Genomic DNA, 24,512 nt, shown 5'->3' with positions numbered 1-24,512 from the left:
AACCCAGGATCAGAGCCGGGATTCACCAGGAAAATTCCCCAAAAAAGGGATTTTCCTGCTCTGTTCCCAGCCCTTTATCCCAGGATTTGGATAAATCCGGGAATCCACGCTGGGATTCTGGAAGGTTTGTGATGGAAAATAAAGAATTCATGGAGAATTTGTTCCCGAATTCCAAGGGATCCCCTCCAGCCCCTCCCCATTCCCGGCTGCTCCCAATCCCTTGGGATTGCTCCAGGCTGGGAAAACATTCCCCAAAAAAAATCTGCCCGGGGAGGAGCCGCCCTTCAGGGACAAAACAGCCCAAAAAAAAAACATTCCAGGTAAAAAAAAAAAAAAAACAAATCAGGAAAATCCCCTCTTCCCAATTCCCCCCTCAGGAAACACAAAATAACCGAATTTTTTTTTTATTACACGGAGAGATTTCTACAGAAACAGGGAACAGTCAATAGGGGAAACAGGGTTTTGGGTTGGGTTTGGGTTTTTTTGGTTGTTTTTTTTTTTTTTTCCAATGCATATAATAAATATTTTTCACTCGGTGCTTTTATACAAACGGACATTGGGCTACCGCACATTTGTAAATCCATGGATTGGTTTGGCATGCCCTAGGGAACAGGAAGAGGAAAGGTTTAAGGCAATGGATGACAGCTTTCAATTCATGGAATTCACGGTCATTTTCATATTTATTTACATTTTTTTCCCCCCCTTTTGTTAATTCAGCAGCAGCAGCACTTTCGGGGACCACCAGTGATTTTTTTTCCCTTGTTAGAAATCTAAGTTCTGTTTAAAAAATGAAAAAAATAAAATAAAATAAAAATGACACCGCTAAACCAAAATCTTCCCGACTAAAACGCGCTTCAAACCCTGAAATGTTAAAAACGGAGTTTCTGAGTTTTCAGAACGTTCTCCTGGGCTCTGCAGCTCCGCGAGAATCCGAGGGGATCTGGGAGCGCGGCAGGCACGGGATCCTCGCGGGGAGAGGAAGAGGAGCCTGGAATTGCGGCTCTGTCACCGCGGGGGTTATTATGGGATGGCTCGGGGGCAATTCCCAGCTCCCAAAGGACGGGACAGGGGCGGCTGCAGCCGGGCCCTGCTGCACGGACACCTGGGATGTCCCAGGTGTGACAGTGTGTGACACCTGTGTGCACATCCCGGATGTGAGTATGTGTGACACACCTGTGTGATGTCCCAGGTGTGACACGGTGTGACACCTGTGTGCACATCCCAGATGTGAATGTGTGTGACACACCTGTGTGATGTCCCAGATGTGTGTGTGACACCTGTGTGCACACCCCAGATGTGTGCATGTCTGACACACCTGTGTGCACACCCCAGATGTGTGTGCATGTCTGACACACCTGTGTGCACACCCCAGGTGTGTGTGCATGTCTGACACACCTGTGTGCACACCCCAGGTGTGTGTGAATGTCTGACACACCTGTGCACACCCCAAAACCCACGAACCCATCCCAGACGTGTGCGCACCCCACAGACACATCACAGCCCACGCACACATCTGTGTCCCAGATGTGCACATCCTACACACCTGTGCACACCCCACAGACAGATGTGCACGCCCCAGGTGTGTCTGCACACCCCACAGACAGATGTGCACGCCCCAGACACCTGTGAACGTTCCGGGCACCCCTGTGCACACCCCACACATCTGTGCACACCCCACCCTCCTGTGTGCATCCCAGATGTGCACTTCCCACACATCTGTGAACATCCCAAAGTTGTGTCTCCACACCCCACCCCCAGATGTGCACACCCCACCCCCAGATGTGCACAGCCCACCCCCAGATGTGCACATCCCAGCACAATTCCATCTGCAATTCCAAGGACCCGGAGCAGGGGCACAGCCCAGGCCACCAGTGGGGAGCTGGAGACTCCCGGAGCTGGGATTTGGGAATTTTTGGGAATTTTTGGGAATTTTGGGGAATGCCACGGGCAGGGATGGGCAGAAGCAGCCCCGGACTCGTCCCAGGCGAGGCTCACTCGCGGCCAGAGGGAATTGCAGCCCTGGGAACGGGAATGTTCCCACAGCCAGGGATACAAAGGGCAGCTCCGAGCCTGGAACGTTCCATTCCCCCACTGGGACCCCAGGGAACTGGGAATGCTGGATCCCAGGGAATGGGGAATGCTGGATCCCAGGGAATGGGGAATGCTGGATAACAGGGAATGGGGAATGCTGGATCCCAGGGAATGGGGAATGCTGGATCCCAGGGAATGGGGAATGCTGGATCCCAGGGAACTGGGAATGCTGGATCCCAGGGAAAGCTGGATCCCAGGAAATGCTGGATCCCAGGGAACTGGGAATGCTGGATCACAGGGAATGGGGAATGCTGGATCACAGGGAATGCTGGATCCCAGGGAACGGGGAACGTTCCTGTCCAAACTGCCATTCCCAAAATCCCAAATCCCAGGATCCCAACACTGCCAGGTTCCATTTCCCATGGGATTAGCAGGATTTGAACCTGGAGATCCCAGGGAATGGGGAACGTTCCTGTCCAAGCTGCCATTCCCCAAATCCCAAATCCCAGGATCCCAACACTGCCAGGCTCCATTTCCCATGGCATTAACGGGGTTTTGATCCTGCTGCTCTTGGGATCTCCCTTTCCCCAATCCATGGAAAGTGGGAAAAGCAATCCCAAATTCCTGCTGGACGCTCCAGGAAAACCACAGCACCCACCCCCCCAATTCCAGAAAATTCCATTTTATCCATGAAAAATTCTCACCCTAAACTGGATCAGAGGCATTCCCAGCAGAGCTTGAATCACTTCAAAATCAGACTGTTTCAAAAATAACTCTTGCCCATTTTCTAGCCTTTTATTTCTTTTTTTTTTTCTTTTTCTTTTTTTTTTTTTTCTTTTTTTTTTTCTTCTTTTTTTTTTTTTTTTTTTTTTTTTTTTCTCCTTTTTGGAACTGACATTTAATAAATTATAAAATCGGTGTAATGGTGAAATAGAATATATCAGCCAGATATGTATGAAATACACATGCATGGGGGGGAAAAAAAAAACAAAACAAAAAAACAAAAAACTATTGAACTCACCTGGAACTCACACACACAGATCTATAAATACATATATACACACACATATACATATAAACACCAACAGTTTCCTTTTTTTCCAAAATTCAAGTCAACTATTTAGTGGCAGAGGGATGCTGTAAAAACACTAAAAACGAATTTTTTTTTTTTGTTTTTTTTGTTTTTTGTTGTTTTTTTTTGATGCCACGTCATGTGAACCTTTCAAAGAACCATACGACTGATCAGACAGCAATACCTAAATGCTACTCGGATTAAAGAAAAAAAAAATTTTTTTTTTTTTGCTTTTTTTTTTTTTTTCCCTCGGATTATTTTTTTTGAAATTTTTTCCTGTTTTTTTTTTTTTTTTCCTTTTTTTTTTTTTTTTTTAAATCGATGCAAGATTTATTTATTTTATTTGTCTGAGATCGTTTCATAGGCAAAAGGTGGCCCTTGTCAATGCTTGAAGCAGCTATTTGCAATCAACAGGTTTTTTATTTTTTATTTTTTATTTTTTTTTGGACATGAAAAAATTCAGACTAATTTTAGTATTCTTTAACTCTCTCTCTTTTTTTTTTTTTTTTTTTTTTTTTTTTTCCTGATAAACTCATTACCTGCACTTTCAACCAGCTATAAAAATATTTTTTTCACACCGGAGGAAATATTTACTCTCTCTGACATGGACTTTGGGACACAAGAGAATCACTTCCTTCCCTCCCCCTTTTTTTCTCTGACTTTAAAGAATCTCCTGAAAAAAAAAAAAAAAATCTGCATTCCAGCTATTTACACATTCCACTCCTTAAGAAGAACGGATCAGCTCAAATGACCCCAAAAAAAAAAAAAAAATTAAAATTTTCCTATGTCGTGCACAACTTTAAAAAAAAAAAAAAAAAAAAAAAAAAAGAGAAAAGAAACCAGGAATTAAATAAGGCTGAGGGGAAAAAAAAGAAAAAATTCCAAATAATTCCAAGGGAATTATTTTGGAAGCCACCAGGGCTAGGAGAGCTGGAAAAGGGAGCAATAATCTGATTTTTACTGGTGGCTTTGGGGGTCAGGCTGCCACTGGACAGGGAAATATTTCACTCAGCACCAGGGGCTGCACAAACCGTGCAGGGAGGGGGGCTGGGATCGCTTCTGGAACTTTCATTTCACCCGGAATGAATTTTGGGATGAATCAAAAACCACGAGGGAACAAACAGTGACACGAGCTCGGGGGGGACAGGGCAGCGTGGGGGGACCTCGGCAGGGCAACAAAACCCTCCAGCCCCACTCCCCAAAAATGGGATTTCCTGACCCTGAAACTCTCCTCAGATGGGATCTGATGTTCATTTGGGGCTCCACTCCCCAAAAATGGGATATTCCTGACCCTGAAACTCTCCTCAGATGGGATCTGATGGTCATTTGGGGCTCCACTCCCCAAAAATGGGATATTCCTGATCCTAAAACACTCCTAAGATGGGATCTGATGTTCATTTGGAGTTCCATTCCATAAAAATGGGATATTCCTGACCCTGAAACTCTCCTCAGATGGGATTTGAGCCCCACTCCCCAAAAATGGGATTTACTGATCCTAAAACACTCCTAAGATGGGATCTGATGTTCATTTGGAGCTCCACTCCATAAAAATGGGATTTCCTGATCCTGAAACTCTCCTCAGATGGGATTTGGGGCACACTCCCCAAAAATGGGATTTACTGATCCTAAAACACTCCTCAGATGGAATTTAATGTTCATTTGGGGCTCCATTCCATAAAAATGGGATATTCCTGATCCTAAAACACTCCTCAGATGGGATTTGGGGCACATTCCATAAAAATGGGATATCTTGTTCCTAAACCATTCCTCAGCTGGGATCTGATGTTGATTTGGGGTCTCACTCCACAAAAATGGGATATTCTGGTCCTAAACCACTCCTCAGCTGGGATTTGGGGCACATTCCATAAAAATGGAATATCCTGGTCCTAAACCATTCCTCAGCTGGGATTTGATGTTGATTTGGGTCTCCACTCCCCAAAAATGGAATATTTTATCCCACAAACCATTCCTCAGCTGGGATCTGATGGGGTCAGGCCCTCAGGAATGACTCAATCCCAAAATTGTGGAATATTCTCGAGTTGGGAGGGACCCACAAGGATGAAATTCCTTGCACAGGACATCCCAAAATTCCCACCCTGAGCATCCCTGGGAGCGTTGTCCAAACATTCCTGGAGCTCTGGCAGCTTTGGGAATATCCAGGGGGAATTTCCTGGGGATCCTCAAAGCTTCTGGAAGAAGAATTTTCCCTGAAATCCAACTTAAAGCTCCCACTCAGCTCCGTGTCACTCCCTGGATGAATTTGTGACATTCCTGATCAAAGTAGGGAATTTGAAATTTGCCTGCATTAGAGGGGAAATGCCAAAAAAAAAAAAAAAAAAAAAAAAAAAAAAAATCCCAAAAAAAACCAACCCCACTCCTGAAAGGCTCTGGGCTGAATTAATCAGGAATTTAGAAAATCTGCACTAAATATGGGATGGGGGAATCAGAAATGTCTCCAGGAGGAGGAAAAATCCTCTCCCCAAGCTTGAACTTTATAAGTTCAGCTCCTCTCCTGTTTAACCGTGGAGAAAATAATGCCATTGGTGTCCAAACTGGAGGGGAAAAAAAAGAAAATAAACTCACATGGAAAATGTACAGGTGTAAAATCTTCAGCATCCATAAAAACGAACTGAAGCTCCTTGTTTTTCTTCATTTTTTTTTTTTTCTCTTTTGTCTTTTTTTTTTTTTTTTTTTCTTATTTTTACCAGCGAGGCCATCATAGGTTTATATACAAAAGTAAAACTGAAAATAGACTTTTTTTTTTTTTTTCCTTTGTTCGTCCGTTCGTTCTCTGTACACGTAAATTTTTTTCCCCCTTTTTTTTTTTTTTTTTTTAAAAAAAAAAAAGGAAAAAAAAAAAAAAAAACAACCACACACCCGAAAATAACAACAAATTGCTTCGTGTTAAGTTTTTTTTTTGTGTTTTTTTTAAACAGAAAAAAAAAAACCCGGAACGTGAAATTTCACCCGCCAACAACAAAAAAAAAAAAAAAAAAAAATTAATAATAATAATAATAAAGAAAATCCAAATATCTCAGTCCAAGGAGATAATATCTGGGATGATACCGAAGATGGAGGCCGTGTCCGTGGTGCTCCTGGCGGGCGCGGCGTGGCCGTGGCTGTCGCGGGCGCTGCCCGAGGACACGATGCTGCTGTTGCTGCCGCTGCTGCTGCCGTTGGTGGCCGCCAAGGAGGCGCCGCCGCCCGCGCTCAGCTGCTCCAGGAACATCTGGGACGAGGCGTAAGGAAAAAACCTCGAGTGTAAAAGTTCCTGATCGTCCGAAGCCGAAACGGCGGCGGCGGCGGCGGCGAGGAGGGAGGTGTTGTAATGCTAAAAAATAAAAAAAATAAAAATAAAGGGAATTAGGGATGTGCGCGGGTTGAGTTTTTTGGGGTTGGAAGGGGTAGGAGGGGAAATTTCAGTCAGGGAAAAGGTGAACAGGAGTGGGGGCAGAGAATCCAAACCAGGAGAAAAGGAAAATAGGAATGGGATCAGGAAATCTAAATCAGAAAAAGGACGAACAGGAATGGGATCAGAAAATCCAAATAGGAATGGGAGCAGAAAACTCAAATCAGGGAAAGGACGAACAGGAATGGGATCAGAGAACTCCAAACAGGAATGGGATCAGAAAATCCAAATCAGGGAAAGGACAAACAGGAATGGGATCAGAGAACCCAAACAGGAATGGGATCAGAGAACCCAAATAGGAATGGGATCAGAAAACTCAAATAGGAATGGGATCAGAGAACCCCAAACAGGAATGGGATCAGAGAACTCAAATCAGGGAAAGGACAAACAGGAATGGGATCAGAAAACCCAAATAGGAATGGGATCAGAAAATCCAAATCACGGAAAGGACAAACAGGAATGGGATCAGAGAACCCCAAACAGGAATGGGATCAGAAAATCCAAATAGGAATGGGATCAGAAAACTCAAATAGGAATGGGATCAGAAAACTCAAATAGGAATGGGATCAGAGAACCCCAAACAGGAATGGGATCAGAAAATCCAAATAGGAATGGGATCAGAAAACCCAAATAGGAATGGGATCAGAAAACCCAAATAGGAATGGGATCAGAAAATCCAAATAGGAATGGGATCAGAAAATCCAAATAGGAATGGGATCAGAAAACTCAAATAGGAATGGGATCAGAAAACTCAAATAGGAATGGGATCAGAGAACCCCAAACAGGAATGGGATCAGAAAATCCAAATAGGAATGGGATCAGAGAGCCCCAAACAGCAATGGGATCAGAAAACTCAAATAGGAATGGGATCAGAAAACTCAAATAGGAATGGGATCAGAGAACTCAAATCAGGGAAAGGACGAACAGGAATGGGATCAGAAAACTCCAAATAGGAATGGGGTCAGAAAATCCAAATTAGGAGTAAAGGACAAACAGGAATGGGATCAGAAAATCCCAAATCAGGAAAAAGGGCCAACAAAAATGGGATCAGAGAACTCAAATGAGGAGAAAAGGACAAACAGGAATGGGATCAGAGAACACAAATCAGGAATGGGGTCAGAGAGTCCAGAGCAGGACAAAGGGCAACCTGCAGCATTTTTTGCATTTTTGGGGTTTTTTTTTGTTTTTGTTTAGCTGTTCAAAAAATCCCTTGGGGGTAGAATTAAAAAAAAAAAAAACCCAATTCAACAAAAATCCCGTTAAAACTAAAATCCCAATTCAACAAAAATCCCAACGAAACAAAAATCCCAATAAAACAAAAATCCCGTTAAAACAAAAATCCCAATTCAACAAAAATCCCGTTAAAACTAAAATCCCAACGAAACAAAAACCCCAATTCAACAAAAATCCCATTGAAACAGAAATCCCAATTGAACAGAAATCCCAATTGAACAAAAACTCCATTTTAAATCAAAATTTCATGAAATTGTAATGCAATTTTAATTCCATTTAAATGCAACTTTAGTCCAATTTTAATGCATTTTAAATGCAATTTTAATGCAATTAAATGCAATTTTTGTGCATTTGACATTTTAGTCCAATTTCAGTGCAATTTAAATGCAATTGCAGTGCAATTTTAATGCAAGTTTAGTCCAATTTTAATGCCATTTTAGTCCAATTTTAGTGGAATTGTAATGCAATTTTAGTCCAATTTTAATGCAGTTTAAATGAAATTTTAGTCCCATTTAAATGCAATTTTAGTCCAATTCTACTGAAATTTTAGTGCAATTGTAGTGCAATTTAAATGCAACTTTAGTCCAATTTTAATGCAACTTTAATGCCATTTCAATGCAATTTTAGTCCAATTTAAATGCACTTTTAGGGCAATTTAAATGCAATTTTAGTGCAATTTAAATACAATTTAAGTGAAATTTTAGTCCAATTTTCGTGCAATTTAAATACAATTTAAATGAAATTTTAGTCCAATTTTAGTGCAATTTAAATGAAATTTTCGTGCAATTTAAATGAAATTTTAGTCCAATTTTAGTGCAATTTAAATACAATTTAAATGCAATTTTAGGGCAATTTAAATGCAATTTAAATGAAATTTTAGGGCAATTTAAATGCAATTTAAATGCAATTTTAGGGCAATTTTAACACCGTTTTCCTCCTGGGGAGGACACAAAGTGCAGGGGGAAAATCCCAGCTCCCTTTTTTTGATTTTTTTTTTTAGGACACAGAACCCCCAAACCCCCGGGCAATGGCAGAGCTGGCACTCACCTGATTGTCACCTGACAGGAAAGGGAAGAAATCCAAACCTGCCACCAAAGAAAGGAATTCAATTAATTACAAACAACTCCAAAAAAAATTAAATTAATTAAATGAAATACAGTTCAGCACGAATAACAACTCTCTGTATTCCCACAGTTGTTTGGGAATATTTATTAATACATTTATTATGAAATATTTCTTATTTATTTATACACTTAGCTTGAAATATTATTATTATTATAATAATTTGAATTTTCAGGGTTCCTCACACTCACCCTGAGGGAATAATTTGGATTTTCAGTAGAGGTATTGAGTGAATAAATTTGGATTTTTTGCAGAGGCCCTGAGTGAATAATTCAGATTTTCAGGTCTGGTTCCCCACGTTCACCCTGAGTGAATAATTTGTATTTTCAGGTCTGGCTGAATTAATAATTTGTATTTTCAGGTGTGACTGAATTAATAATTTGGATTTTCAGGTCTGGCTGAGTGAATAATTTGGATTTTCAAGTCTGGCTGAATTAATAATTTGGATTTTCAGGTCTGGCTGAATTAATAATTTGGATTTTCAGGTGTGACTGAATAAATAATTTGGATTTCCAGGTGTGACAGAGTGAATAATTTGGATTTTCAGGTCTGACTGAGTTAATAATTTGCATTTTCAGGTGTGACTGAATTAATAATTTGGATTTTCAGGTCTGGCTGAATTAATAATTTGGATTTTCAGGTCTGGCTGAATTAATAATTTGCATTCCCAGGTGTGACAGAGTGAACAATTTGCATTCCCAGGTGTGACAGAGTGAACAATTTGCATTTCCAGGTGTGACAGAATGGACAATTTGCATTCCCAGGTGTGACAGAATGGACAATTTGCATTCCCAGGTGTGACTGAATGAACAATTTGCATTCCCAGGTGTGACAGAGTGAACAATTTACATTCCCAGGTGTGACAGAATGGTTTATTTGCATTCCCAGGTGTGACAGAGTGGACAATTTACATTCCCAGGTGTGACAGAATGGACAATTTGCATTCCCAGGTGTGACTGAATGGTTTATTTGCATTCCCAGGTGTGACAGAATGGACAATTTGCATTCCCAGGTGTGACAGAATGGACAATTTACATTCCCAGGTGTGACAGAATTAATAATTTGCATTCCCAGGTGTGACAGAGTGGTTTATTTGCATTCCCAGGTGTGACAGAATGAACAAATTGCATTCCCAGGTGTGACTGAATGGTTTATTTGCATTCCCAGGTGTGACAGAATGGACAATTTACATTCCCAGGTGTGACAGAATGGTTTATTTGCATTCCCAGGTGTGACAGAGTGAACAATTGACATTCCCAGGTGTGACTGAATGGACAATTTGCATTCCCAGGTGTGACTGAATGGTTTATTTGCATTCCCAGGTGTGACAGAATGGACAATTTACATTCCCAGGTGTGACAGAATGGTTTATTTGCATTCCCAGGTGTGACAGAGTGAACAATTGACATTCCCAGGTGTGACTGAATGGACAATTGACATTCCCAGGTGTGACAGAGTGAACAATTTGCATTCCCAGGTGTGACAGAGTGAACAATTTGCATTTCCAGGTGTGACAGAATGAACAATTGACATTCCCAGGTGTGACAGAGTGGTTTATTTGCATTCCCAGCCGGGCAGACTCACCCTGCAGCTCGTAGGGCACGGGTCCCACGTGGAAGGGGGGTCTGTAGTCGTGCAGGATCCCGGCGCCCCCGGCCCCCCCCAGGAAGCCGCTGTCCACGGGCGGCAGCCCCGGGGTCCGGCACGCGGGGGACGCCTGCTGGGGGAACGGCAACAGCCTGCGGGGACACACGGAACAGTCACCGGGACAACGGGACAGCGGGGATGGGGCATGGGATATGGGATATGGGATATGGGATATGGGATATGGGATATGGGATATGGGATATGGGATATGGGATATGGGATATGGGATATGGGATATGGGATGGGATATGGGATATGGGATAGGGATGGGATATGGGATATGGGATGGGATATGGGATATGGGATAGGGATGGGATATGGGATATGGGATATGGGATATGGGATATGGGATATGGGATAGGGATATGGGATATGGGATATGGGATATGGGATAGGATAGGATAGGATATAGGATAGGATATAGGATAGGATAGGATATAGGATATAGGATAGGATAGGATATAGGATAGGATAGGATAGAATGGAATAGAAATAGAATAGAATAGAAACAGAATAGAAATAGAAATAGAATAGAATAGAATAGAAATAGAATAGAATAGAAATAGAATAGAATAAAATAGAATAGAATAGAAATAGAATGGAATAGAATAGAATAGAAATAGAATGGAATAGAATAGAATAGAATAGAATAGAATAGAATAGAATAGAATAGAATAGAATAGAAATATATGAAATAAAATATAAGTAGAATAAAATAAAATAGAATAAAATAAAGTAAAAGAAAATATAAAGAAAATATAAATAGAATAGAATAAAATAAAATAGAATAACGGAAATAAAATAAATTAAAATAGAATAAAATAATTAAAAATAAAGTAAAATAAAATATAAAGAAAATATAAATATAAGAAAATAGAATAAAATAAAATAAAATAGAATAAAATAATTAAAAATAAATTAAAATAAAATATAAATAAAATAAAATAGAATAGAATAAAATAGAATAGAATAAAATATAATAAAATAAATAAAATAAAATAAAATAATTAAAAATAAATTAAAATAAAATATAAATAAAATATAATAAATAAAATAATCTTTCATTCCCTGTGCTCCATTTCCTAAACACAATTAATAACATTTTATTCTGTTCCACACTCAAATCTGATTCCTTCTGCTCCATTTCCCAAACCCAACTGAATGATTTGATTTTACTGAGTTCCCCACTCCAATCTTTAATTCCTTTGCTCCAAACCCAACTGAATTATTTGATTTTACCGAGTTCCCCTCTCCCATCTCTAATTCCTCTATTCCAAACCCAACTGAATTATTTGATTTTACCGAGTTCCCCACTCCAATCTCTAATTCCTTTGCCCCAAACCCAACTGAATTATTTTATTCTGTTCCCCTCTCCCATCTCTGATCCCTGTGCTCCAAACCCAACTGAATTATTTGATTGAGTTCCCCCCTGCCCTGCCCTGCCCTGCCCTGCCCTGCCCTCCCCGATGTGTTTGGGGCGCTGTCCCCTCCCTGGAGCAGGGCTCTCACCCTTTGCTGTTGACTGGGGACGCCGGTGAGATGGAGGGACAGCTCCTCTTGGCTGAAGGCTCCTCCTCCTCCTCCTCGGAGGAGCTGTCGATGGTCAGGTCGATCACCTCCACCTTCTTGTTCTTGCTGGAGGCCGGGTGAGAGGACACCTGGTGATCCAGGGACGAGCTGAGGCAGCCTGCACAGAACCAGCACTCACTCACCACAGCCCAGGGCAAAGTGTGCCCTGCTCACTGACACTCTGCTAGCACAGCCCAGCGAGGACAGCTCCAACATTTCAGTAGCAGCAGCAGCTCATGGAGAAGAATTGCTGAATTTAATTATCAGTTATCAGCTCGTGGAGAAGAATTTCTGAATTTAATTAACAGTTATCAGCTCGTGGAGAAGAATTTCTGAATTTAATTAACAGTTATCAGCTCGTGGAGAAGAATTTCTGAATTTAATTAACAGTTATCAGCTCATGGAGAAGAATTTCTGAATTTAATTAACAGTTATCAGCTCATGGAAAACAGAATTTCAGAATTTAATCAACAATCAGTTATCAACAGCTCATGGGAAACAGAATTTTAGAATTTAATCAATATTCAGTTATCACAGCTCATGGAAAAGAGAATTTCTGAATTTAATCAACAGTTATCATAGCTCATGGAAAAGAATTTCAGAATTTAATCAACAATCAGTTATCACAGCTCATGGGAAACAGAATTTTAGAATTTAATCAATATTCAGTTATCATAGCTCATGGAAAAGAATTTCTGAATTTAATCAGCTATCAGTTATCATAGCTCATGGAGAAGAGAATTTCTGAATTTAATTAACAGTTATCATCATCAGCTCATGGGAAACAGAATTTCAGAATTTAATTAAGAGTTATCCTCATCAGCTCATAGGAAAGAGAATTTCAGAATTTAATCAAGAGCTATCATCATCAGCTCATGGAAAAGAGAATTTTAGAATTTAATCAATATTCAGTTATCACAGCTCATGGAAAAGAGAATTTCTGAATTTAATCAATATTCAGTTATCACAGCTCATGGGAAAGAGAATTTAATAATCTAACCAACAATCAGTTATCATAGCTCAATGAAAAGAGAATTTAGGAATTTAATCAACAATCAGTTATCAACAGCTCATGGGAAGGAGAATTGAAGAATTTAATCAACGTTCAGTTATTCTAACTCATGGAAAATAATTTCAGAATTTAATTAACAGTTATCATCGTCAGCTCATGGAGAAGAGAATTTCTGAATTTAGCCAACAATCAGTTATCAGAGGTCATGGAGAAGAGAATTTAATAATTTAATCAAGAGTTATCCTCAGCTCATGGAAAAGAGAATTTCAGAATTTAATGAACAGTTATCAGCAACTCATGGAAAAGAGAATTTAATCATTTAATTAAGAGTTATCATCATCAGCTCATGGGAAAGAGAATTTCAGAATCTAACCAACAATCAGTAATCATAGCTGATGGAAAAGAGAATTTCTGAATTTAGTCAACAATCAGTTATCACAGCTGATGGAAAAGAGAATTTAATAATTTAATTAAGAGTTATCATCATCAGCTCATGGGAATCTCAGAATTTAATCAACAATCAGTTACCAACTGGAATTCAATTCAATTCATGGAATTGAATAATTTCCTTTTTTTTAACAGAATAAAATAATTTTAAAAAATTCAAAACCAAAAAAAACCAAAACCCAACCCCAACCCCCATCACCCCCCGCCGGCACCGCGCCATCACCCGACGTGAGGAGGGACCAAAGCCATAAATAACAAACCCCAAAATGACCATTTGGGATATTTTGTTTATTTAGGGACAGCCCGGGCTCACCATCCACTCCGTTGAAGGTCGCGGGCACCTCCTGCACCTCCTTCCTGGCCCTCATGGGCGCCCACGAGCCGTCCTCCTTGAACTGGATCTCGTCACAGTCCGTGCAGAACTTGAGGATCTCCATGAACAGCCTGCCCACAAAAATATTCCAGTCACCACCCCAAAATTGGGGGGTTTTTTTGGGGTTTTTTTTTTCAGAATTTTTGGGGTTTTTTTCGCCGTTGTCGGGCGGCGCGATTGGAATTTTAATGATCTGCGCTCTTCTCTTCTTTGGGGGAAAGGAATCAATGATGAAAATTCAAATAAAAAGCTGGAGAATTGGAATTGATGAAAAGGAATCACTGATAAAATTCAAAAATAAATATCTAGAGAATTGGAATTGATGAAAAGGAATCAATGAGAAAATTTAAAAACAAAAATCTACAGAAATGGAATATGAAAAGGAATCACTGAGAAAATTCAAAAATAAAAATCTAGAGAATTGGAATTGATGAAAAGGAATCACTGAGAAAATTCAAAAATAAATATCTAGAGAATTGGAATTGATGAAAAGGAATCACTGATAAAAATTCAAAATAAATATCTGGAGAATTGGAATTGATGAAAAGGAATCAATGAGAAAATTCAAAAATAAATATCTAGAGAATTGGAATTGATGAAAAGGAATCAATGATAAAAATTCAAAATAAATATCTGGAGAATTGGAATTGATGAAAAGGAATCACTGATAAAATTCAAAAATAAAAATCTACAGAAACCGAATTGACAAAAAAGAATCAACAACAAAATTTAAAAATCAAAATCTACAGAAATGGAATTGATGAAAAGGAATCACTGATTTGAGGGTTTCAGGATTTGAGAATTTCAGGATTTGAGGATTTCAGGATCTGAGGATTTGAGGATTTCAGGATCTGAGGGTTTCAGGGTTTGAGAATTTCAGGATTTCAGGGTTTGAGGATCTGAGGATTTCAGTATTTGAGGATTTCAGGATTTGAGGGTTTCAGGATTTCAATATTTGAGGGTTTCAGTATTTGAGGATTTCAGAATTTCAGTATTTCAGGGTTTCAGGATTTCAGGGTTTGAGGGTTTGAGGGTTTCAGTATTTGAGGGTTTCAGGATTTCAGGGTTTCAGTATTTGAGGGTTTCAGGATTTCAGGGTTTGAGGGTTTCAGTATTTGAGGGTTTCAGGATTTCAGGGTTTCAGTATTTGAGGGTTTCAGGATTTCAGGGTTTGAGGGTTTCAGTATTTGAGGGTTTCAGGATTTCAGGGTTTCAGGGTTTCAGGATTTCAGTATTTGAGGATTTCAGGATTTCAGGGTTTCAGGGTTTCAGTATTTGAGGGTTTCAGGGTTTCAGTATTTCAGGATTTCAGGTTTTGAGGATTTCAGTATTTGAGGGTTTCAGGGTTTCAGTATTTCAGGGTTTCAGGGTTTCGGGGTTTCAGGGTTTCAGGGTTCCAGGGTTTCAGGGTTTCAGGGTTTCAGGGTTCCAGGGTTTCAGGGTTTCAGTATTTAAGGGTTTCAGGGTTCCAGGGTTTCAGGATTTCAGTGTTTCAGGGTTTCAGGATTTCAGGATTTGAGGGTTTCAGGATTTCAGGGTTCCAGGTTTTGAGGATTTCAGGGTTTCAGGGTTTCAGGGTTCCAGGGTTTCAGGGTTTCAGTATTTGAGGATTTCAGGGTTTCAGGGTTTCAGGATTTCAGGGTTTCAGGGTTTCAGGGTTTCAGGGTTCCAGGGTTTCAGGGTTTCAGGGTTTCAGGGTTCCAGGTTTTGAGGATTTCAGGGTTCCAGGGGCTGCTGCACGCACCCATCGATGATGAGATGCTCGTAAGGAGCTTTTTTGTCACACACGGGGCACACCCAGGTCGGTTTTTTCTCGTTCATTTGGATGTAGAGAGTGGCATCAAAGCACTGCAGGTGGGAGCAGGTCAGGGCCCTGCAGGGGATGGTCAAACGCATCTTGCCGAGCTGGGAAAGAGAAAAAAAAAATAAGATTTTATCGGTTTGGTGGTAATTAAACCATCAGGGATTTTCTGCCTCAACACAGGTGGAGTTTTGTGCTCAGGAATTGGAATTTTGTCACATGCACAGTTCCCTCCTTCCTGTGTGAAATGGTAGAAAATGAATTAAAATCCTGGATTGGAACTCAAATTGATCAAGGAAGTTTGAAGAATTCATGCTGACACGTGTAACAAAATAGATTCCATTTTTAATCTTAAATAAAAAAAAATCTAAATCTAATCTTTAATCTGAAATAATAAAAAAATCTCCTCCCAGACCCCCAGAGCTGCTCTGAGGCCCAGGGCTGGTTCAGGAGGGTTCCTGGGAATGGGGATTTTTGGGAATGGGGATTTTTGGGAATGGGGATTTTTGGGAATGGGGATTTTTGGGAATGGGGATTTTTAGGAATTCAGATTTTTGGGAATGGGGATTTTTGGGAATGGAGATTTTTGGGAATGGGGATTTTTGGGAGTGGGGATTTTTGGGAATGGGGATTTTTGGGAATGGAGATTTTTGGGAGTGGGGATTTTTGGGAATGGAGATTTTTGGGAATGGGGATTTTTGGGAATTCAGATTTTTGGGAATGGAGATTTTTGGGAGTGCAGATTTTTGGGAATGGGGATTTTTGGGAGTGGAGATTTTTGGGAATGGGGATTTTTGGGAGTGGAGATTTTTGGGAATGGGGATTTTTGGGAATGGAGATTTTTGGGAATGGAGATTTTTGGGAATGGGGATTTTTGGGAATGGAGATTTTTGGGAATGGAGATTTTTGGGAATGGGGATTTTTGGGAATGGGGATTTTTGGGAATGGGGATTTTTGGGAATGGAGATTTTTGGGAATGGGGATTTTTGGGAATGGGGATTTTTGGGAGTGGAGATTTTTGGGAATGGGGATTTTTAGGAATGGGGATTTTTGGGAATGGGGATTTTTGGGAATGGGGATTTTTGGGAATGGAGATTTTTGGGAGTGGAGATTTTTGGGAATGGGGATTTTTGGGAATGGGGATTTTTGGGAATGGGGATTTTTGGGAATGGGGATTTTTGGGAATGGAGATCTTTGGGAATGGGGATTTTTGGGAATGGGGATTTTTGGGGGTGGAGATTTTTGGGAATGGAGATTTTTGGGAATTCAGATTTTTGGGAGTGCAGATTTTTGTGAGTTCAGATTTTTGGGAGTGGAGATTTTTGGGAATGGGGATTTTTGGGAATGGAGATTTTTGGGAATGGAGATTTTTGGGGGTGGAGATTTTTTTGAGTTCAGATTTTTGGGAATTCAGATTTTTGGGATCCAATCCAGGCTGATGCTGAGCAGTACAAGCAGGATGCCACAGGATGGCACCAAAATATCCCCAAAAAAAACCCCCAAAAAACCCCCAAAAAAACCCCCAAACCAGCAGAAGAACAAAGGCTCCTCTCACAGCCAACCCTCAGAGAATTTCAGCTCCTCTCCATCCCCCCAAAAATTAAACCAGGTAAAAATTTCTCCCATTCCCATCAGAATCACTTTGGAGGAAATAAAAAAAAAAAAAAAAAATCAACTTACTGGGCAGAGAAGAGACACCCTCAGGCTGGTTGTTGCTATTTCACTGTCTGGATCAGCTGTCAGCTTCTCTTTAACTGGGATTTGAAAGAAGAAAAAGTTTATTTTAGGTTAATTTGAACATAAATTGGATGATAAAGAAATAAAATCAAGTCTGAATTGGTGTGGTGAACTTTGAATTCAAGACCCTAAAAAAAAAAATTTTTTATTTCCTTTATAGGGAATTTTGCACCTGGTCATTATTTCATAATTAGTATCACATTAATTTCTGATTTCTAATTTCTAATTTCAAGCTGAAGTTGTTGAATTTGTTAACAGCTCTCACATGGGTAGGCTCCACTATAAACCCCCCTAAATCCTCATCAAATTATTTAAAACGATATAAAAAAATGATTTAAATTGTTATTGAAAAACCAACTGAGCAACAGGAAGCCAGCAGCACCCTGAGAAAATCGAGATTTCAATGACTGCAGTGAAATGTTGAAATCTTGAATTTCTGCAGGTTTTTATTTCCAAGAGCTGGTTCATTGGTAAAATGAACAAATCAGAATTATTTCTTTTATTCCTGCCCTAAGATCCAGACCTGCAGTTCTCACCTTGCAGAGCAGCAGCCAAATGGAATAAAACCCAACCCATATAAAATTAAAATAAATTGGAATAAAACCCAACCCACATCAAATAAAATCCACAGATTTTTGTGCATTTAAAGCATCAAACTGCATCAGGACAAATTTAATTTTCAGCACTATTATTTTATTTGGTGCTGGACTCATTTTTTCCCTTTTGGAAGAGTTAAAAAATCTGATCTGAGCATTAAAAATTGATTAAAAATTGATCAGGTGCTGGGATTTTCCCCCTTTTCCCTGAAAACCAAACCCACAGAAGTTTTTGCTGCTGATTTTCTGACACAAAATTCCAGCAGGATTGTCAGAGGAAACAAAAAAGAGTCAGGAGCTCTGTGCCAAGGGGAATAAAAATGGGAATAAAAAAATATCCAAATGGGAATAAAAAAATGGCCAAATGGGAATAAAAAAGGCCCAAATGGGAATAAAAAATATCAAAATTGGAATAAAAAATGGCCAGAAGGGAATCAAAAATATCCAAAAGGGAATAAAAAATGGCCAAATAAAATAAAATAAAAATTGGAATAAAAAAATGCTCAAATGGGAATAAATCATGCCCAGAAGGGAATAAAAAAATGCCTAAATGGGAATAAAATATGCCCAAAGGAGAATAAAAAATGGCCAAATTTGAATATAAAATGCCCAGAAGGGAATAAAAAATGGTCAAATGGGAATAAAAAATATCAAAATGGGAATAAAAAATGCCAAAAAGGGAATAAAAAAAAGGCCAAATGGGAATAAAAAAATGCTCAAATGGGAATAAAAAAATGCCCAGAAGGGAATAAAAAAATATCCAAATAGGAATAAAATATGCCAAAATAGGAATAAAATATGGCCAAAGGGGAATAAAAAATGGCCAAATTTGAATAAAAAATGCCCAAAAGGGAATAAAAAATATCCAAATGGGAATAAAAAATGCCCAGAAGGGAATAAAAAATGGTCAAATGGGAATAAAAAATATCAAAATGGGAATAAAAAATGCCAAAAAGGGAATTAAAAAAAGGCCAAATGGGAATAAAAAAATGCTCAAATGGGAATAAAAAAATGCCTAAGTGGGAATAAAAAAATATCCAAATGGGAATAAAATATGGCCAGAAGGGAATAAAAAATGCCCAAATTTGAATTAAAAAATGCCAAAAAGGGAATAAAAAAATGCCCAGAAGGGAATAAAATATGGCCAAATTTGAATTAAAAAATGCCCAGAAGGGAATAAAAAAATGCCCAAATTTGAATTAAAAAATGCCCAAAAAGGGAATAAAAAAATGCCCCAACGGTCCCTGGAGCTGCAGGAAGTGCAGAGCACTTGAGCACAGCCCTAACCCTATAAAATGAGATTTTTTAGGGATTTTTTCAGAGGGCAGCAGGGTCGTACTGAGAGCTCTGGAGTGGTCGGGGTTCCGGATGCCCTTGGCCCGCAGGCGCTGCAGCAGCACCGACGACGACAGCTGCTTCACCAGGTACACTGCCATCGAGTAATTCTGAAATAAATAAATATAAACCATAAAAATTCATTAAATTCATCACTGACACCCTCCCTGCATCACAGCCAGGCTGCACAGTCAATGGCAGTGCAGGCACAGCTGCTTCACCAGGTACACTGCCATGGAATAGTTCTGAAAATATAAATATAAACCATCAAAAAATATAAAATAAATATTAAATTCATCATAGGAACCCTCCCTGCATCACAGCCAGGCTGCACAGTCAATGGCAGTGCAGGCACAGCTGCTTCACCAGGTACACTGCCATGGAATAATTCTGAAATAAATAAATAAAATATAAAATAAATATAAAAAACATCACTGACACCCTGCCTGCATCACAGCCAGCCTGCACAGTCAATGGCAGTGCAGGGACCAGGTACACTGCCATCGAGTAATTCTGAAAATATAAATAAAAATATAAAATAAAATCAGAAAATATATTAAATTTATCATAGGAACCCTGCCTGCATCACAGCCAGGCTGCACAGTCAATGGCAGTGCAGGGACCAGGTACACTGCCATGGAATAGTTCTGAAATAAATAAAATAAAATATAAAATAAATATTAAATTTATCACTGAAACCCTGCCTGCATCACAGCCAGCCTGCACAGTCAATGGCAGTGCAGAGACCACGTACACTGCCATCAAATAATTCTGAAAATATATAAAATAAATATTAAAAAATATAAAAAATATATTAAATTCATCACTGACACCCTGCCTGCATCACAGCCAGGCTGCACAGTCAATGGCAGTGCAGGCACAGCTGCTTCACCAGGTACACTGCCATGGAATAATTCTGAAAAATATAAAATAAAATATAAAATAAATATTAAATTCATCATAGGAACCCTGCCTGCATCACAGCCAGGCTGCACAGTCAATGGCAGTGCAGGGACCAGGTACACTGCCATGGAATAGTTCTGAAAATATAAAAAAAAAATCAAAAAAAAATATTAAATTTATCATAGAATCAGCACTGCACTGGTGTCAGTGCATTTGTTTTATATGGATGATATTGTGCACTGCAGTGGTGTCAATATATTTAATTTTACGTGGATAATATTCAGTTTTGGTGTCAATATATTTAATTTTATGTGGATAGTATTCAGGTTTGGTGTCAATATATTTAATTTTATATGGATAATATTCAGTTTTGGTGCCAGTATATTTAATTTTATGTGGATAATATTCAGTTTTGGTGTCAATATGTTTAATTTTATGTGGATAATATTCAGTTTTGGTGCCAGTATATTTAATTTTATGTGGATAATATTCAGTTTTGATGTCAGTATATTTAATTTTCCATGGATATTGTTCAGCACTGCACTTGTTTCAGTGCATTTAAGGAAAGCTGTCAGTGAATTTCCTGTGTAAAATCTCAATTTCCTGTGTAAAATCTTGAATTTCCTGTGTAAAATCTGAATTTCCTGTGTAAAATCTGAATTTCCTGTGTAAAATTTGAATTTCACCACCAGAACCCAACTCTGTCAAACCCCCCCAGCTCAGCTGAATTTTCTTTCTTTTCCTGCTCAAATTTTCAAAAAAATTCAAGCTCTCATTTCTCTTCATCACCTCCAACAAAATTAACAAAAAAATCTTTAATGGATGCTTTGATCACTTTGACATTTGAGTCCCAAAGATGAGGAGGATCAATCCCACCCCAGGGTGACAGAAATTCCCAAAATTCCAACTCCACAAAATTCAAATTTCTCCAAATTAACTCCAATTTCTCCAAATTAACAAAAACATTAACAAAATTAAATTAACAAAACCTTTAAGGGATGCTTTGATCTCTGAGTCCCAAACACGAGCAGGGATCGATCCCACCCCAAGGTGACAGAAAATTCCCGAAATTCCAACTCCACAAAATTCAAATTTGTCCAAATTAATTCAAATTTGTCCAAATTAATTCAAATTTGTCCAAATTAACTCCAATTTCTCCAAATTAACCAACAAAACCTTTAAGGGATGCTTTGACCTTTGAGTCCCAGACATGAGCAGGGACTGACCCCACCCCAAGGTGACAGAAATTCCCAAAATTCCAACTCCACAAAACTCAAATTTGTCCAAATTCACTCCAATTTCTCCAAATTCACTCCAATTTCTCCAAATTAACTCCAATTTCTCCAAATTAACCAACAAAACCTTTAAGGGATGCTTTGATCTCTTTGATCTTTGAGTCCCAAACAGGAGCAGGGACCGATCCCACCCCAAGGTGACAGAAATTCCCAAAATTCCAACTCCACAAAATTCAAATTTCTCCAAATTAATTAACTCCAATTTCTCCAAATTAACTCCAATTTCTCCAAATTAACCAACAAAACCTTTAGGGGATGCTTTGATCTCTTTGATCTCTTGACCTTTGAGTCCCAAAGATGAGCAGGGATCAATCCCACCCCAGGGTGACAGAAAATTCCCAAAATTCCAACTCCACAAAATTCAAATTTCTCCAAATTAACTCCAATTTCTCCAAATTCACTCCAATTTCTCCAAATCAACCCACAAAACCTTTAATGGATGCTTTGATCTCTTTGACCTTTGAGTCCCAAACACGAGCAGGGACCGACCCCACCCCAACGCGACAGAAAATTCCCAAAATTCCAACTCCACAAAATTCAAATTTGTCCAAATTAACTCCAATTTCTCCAAATTAACTCCAATTTCTCCAAATTAACTCCAATTTCTCCACATTAACTCCAATTTCTCCAAATTAACAAACAAAACCTTTAGGGGATGCTTTGACCTCTGAGTCCCAAACACGAGCAGGGACCGATCCCACCCCAGGGTGACAGAAATTCCCAAAATTCCAACTCCACAAAATTCAAATTTGTCCAAATTCACTCCAATTTCTCCAAATTAACTCCAATTTCTCCAAATTAAATCCAGTTTCTCCAAATTAACCAACAAAACCTTTAGGGGATGCTTTGATCTCTTTGATCTCTGAGTCCCAAACACGAGCAGGGACCGACCCCACCCCAAGGTGACAGAAAATTCCCAAAATTCCAACTCCACAAAATTCAAATTTCTCCAAATTCACTCCAATTTCTCCAAATTAACCAACAAAACCTTTAAGGGATGCTTTGACCTCTGAGTCCATGACACGAGCAGGGACCGATCCCACCCCAACGCGACAGAAAAATAATTCCCCAAAATTCCCCAAAATTCCCCCAAATTCCCCAGCTGAGTAGATTTTTTTTTTTTTTTTTTCATTTTTTTGGTGCCCAAGGATGAAAAGCAAATCAGAACAATACAAGAGATCCTCACTCTGCCAATCTCTGCAGTCCAGGACACCACGATGGTGTTGGGGACCGTGGTGGACAGACGGACGAGCGACGTGATGTTGATGGGTCGGCTCGGCCGCTTGGGCTCCACTCCATTTTTGGTTGGTGGCAGGTAACCCTTTAAAAAAATTAATTCAATTCAATTCAATTTTTATAAAAACAAAATGTTTTAAACCCCTCTCACTCTGAGGGAAAATTAAATTACAAATTCTTTTTTTTCTGTTTGCGCCGACGAGCCCGGAGCAGGTTCTGTGGTTGATTCAGAGAGAGGAGGAGGTGATAATGAAATTATTGAGTATTTTATTAATTTTTTTTTCTTTCTCTTGATGGAAATTCAAAATCCTAAGCTTGGCCAGGGAATATTAAAGGGGATTTTGTCACTTCTCCTGTCTCAGCAAAACTTGATAAAAAAAATCCCTAAAGTTGAGAACAGAGATTTTAAAATTCACTCCTTTTTTTCTCCCATAATATTTATTATTATTATTATTATCATTATTATTATTATTACCATTATTATTACATCTTATTATTATTACTATTATTATTACTATTATTATTATTACTACTATTATTATTATTACTATTATTATTATTATTACTCTTATTTATTCTTCTCATTATCATCATTTTCTCTCATATTACTAATTATGTGATGCTGAAAAAAAGAGTTTTGAACTCCCACACATTTAACTTCAGGTTAAAACAAATCATTTGGTGTTTTCCATTCACTCCAAAGCTTCAGAATATGAAAATAAAAATTGGGATAAATTTTCAGGCAGGCGAATTCCCTATCGATTCATCCCAAAATATGTAAAAAAAAAAAATTAAAAAAATAATAAAAAAATAAAATTTCACTCACTGGAAGGCTGCAGGGTTTGCCATTGACTTTCACACACAGATTGGGTGGGAAATGATCTTCTTGTGGACAGCTGGTTTCTGATAAACAAAACCTAAAAAAAAAAAACAAAAAAACAACAAAAAAAAACAACCAAAGATCACCTCTCCCTTTTAAATTCATTTTAAAATCACCTGAGCAGATTTTTGTGAAATGACATCACACACACACACAGAGAGAGCAGGAAAATCCTCCCAAAATCCCACTGGGGTTCCTCCTCAGCTTCCTGGAATCCCAAATTTTTTTTTTTTCCCTCCAGTCTGATCTCTGCACATAAAAAAAATCCCAAAAATGACATTTTCCACTGGCCCAGCTGCAGTTCAGGCAGTTTGAGCACAGCCAAGGAATCCTCTGATGTACAATTTGTTTGTTTATTTATTTGAAGTTCAAAGAGATTTTATTTTGTTTTGATTTTAATTTTTTTTTGTAGCAGCAGGACACAGCCATCCTGCCCCCAGCTCAGCTCATGGACAAGGAGAATTCCAAGAAGCAGCAAAAAAACAAAAAAAAGCCCAAAATAACAAACCCCCCCCCCCCCCCAAAAACCCCAAAAACCCCCAAAAAACGCCCCAAAAAAACCCAACCCCCCCCAAAAAAAACCCAAAATAACAAAAAAAAAGAAAACAAAACCCCAAAAAACCCCGAAAAAACCCCCCAAAAAACCCAAAAACCCCCCAAAATAACAAAAAAAAACCAAAAAAACCCCCAAAACCCCCCAAAAAACCCTGAAAAAAACCCCAAAAACCCCCAAAAAACCCCCAAAAAACCCCCAAAAAACCAAAAACCCCCCAAAATAACAAAAAAAAACCAAAAAACCCCCCAAACCCCCCAA

General features: G+C 38.9%; 1 protein-coding gene and 1 long non-coding RNA gene across 3 annotated transcripts in view; both read right to left on the bottom strand.

The window, feature by feature from the left end:
- Window positions 1-388: 388 nt before the first annotated feature.
- On the bottom strand, window positions 389-5,601 carry LOC148222291 (uncharacterized). Its single transcript, XR_015806598.1, has 2 exons — window positions 1,356-5,601; window positions 389-1,277 (listed from the first exon to the last, which is right to left on the bottom strand). It is a non-coding gene; the product is annotated as an uncharacterized LOC148222291 (long non-coding RNA).
- Window positions 5,602-5,656: 55 nt separating this feature from the next.
- The window catches only part of PIAS1 (protein inhibitor of activated STAT 1), a 59,977-nt gene continuing 41,121 nt past the window's right edge, over window positions 5,657-24,512 (bottom strand). The window contains exons 5-14 of one of the 2 annotated variants that reach the window (XM_088172734.1): window positions 23,645-23,735; window positions 22,769-22,903; window positions 19,389-19,494; window positions 17,397-17,470; window positions 15,660-15,820; window positions 13,856-13,986; window positions 12,024-12,201; window positions 10,452-10,606; window positions 8,793-8,830; window positions 5,657-6,434 (exon numbers count right to left, since the gene is read on the bottom strand). In XM_088172734.1, the coding sequence (XP_088028860.1) occupies window positions 6,138-6,434; window positions 8,793-8,830; window positions 10,452-10,606; window positions 12,024-12,201; window positions 13,856-13,986; window positions 15,660-15,820; window positions 17,397-17,470; window positions 19,389-19,494; window positions 22,769-22,903; window positions 23,645-23,735 (1,366 nt within the window). In that variant the 3' untranslated portion in view covers window positions 5,657-6,137. Of the gene's footprint in view, window positions 6,435-8,792; window positions 8,831-10,451; window positions 10,607-12,023; window positions 12,202-13,855; window positions 13,987-15,659; window positions 15,821-17,396; window positions 17,471-19,388; window positions 19,495-22,768; window positions 22,904-23,644; window positions 23,736-24,512 lie in introns of those variants that run through there. The other variant, XM_088172735.1, reaches the window with a different exon arrangement.

Source organism: Sturnus vulgaris, chromosome 13 (genome assembly GCF_052056855.1).
Source record: "Sturnus vulgaris isolate bStuVul1 chromosome 13, bStuVul1.hap1, whole genome shotgun sequence".
In the NCBI taxonomy this organism is placed as follows: Eukaryota; Metazoa; Chordata; class Aves; order Passeriformes; family Sturnidae; genus Sturnus; species Sturnus vulgaris.
The sequence above is the reverse complement of the archived record's forward strand: the minus strand, read 5'-3'. Positions and strand labels throughout refer to the sequence as shown.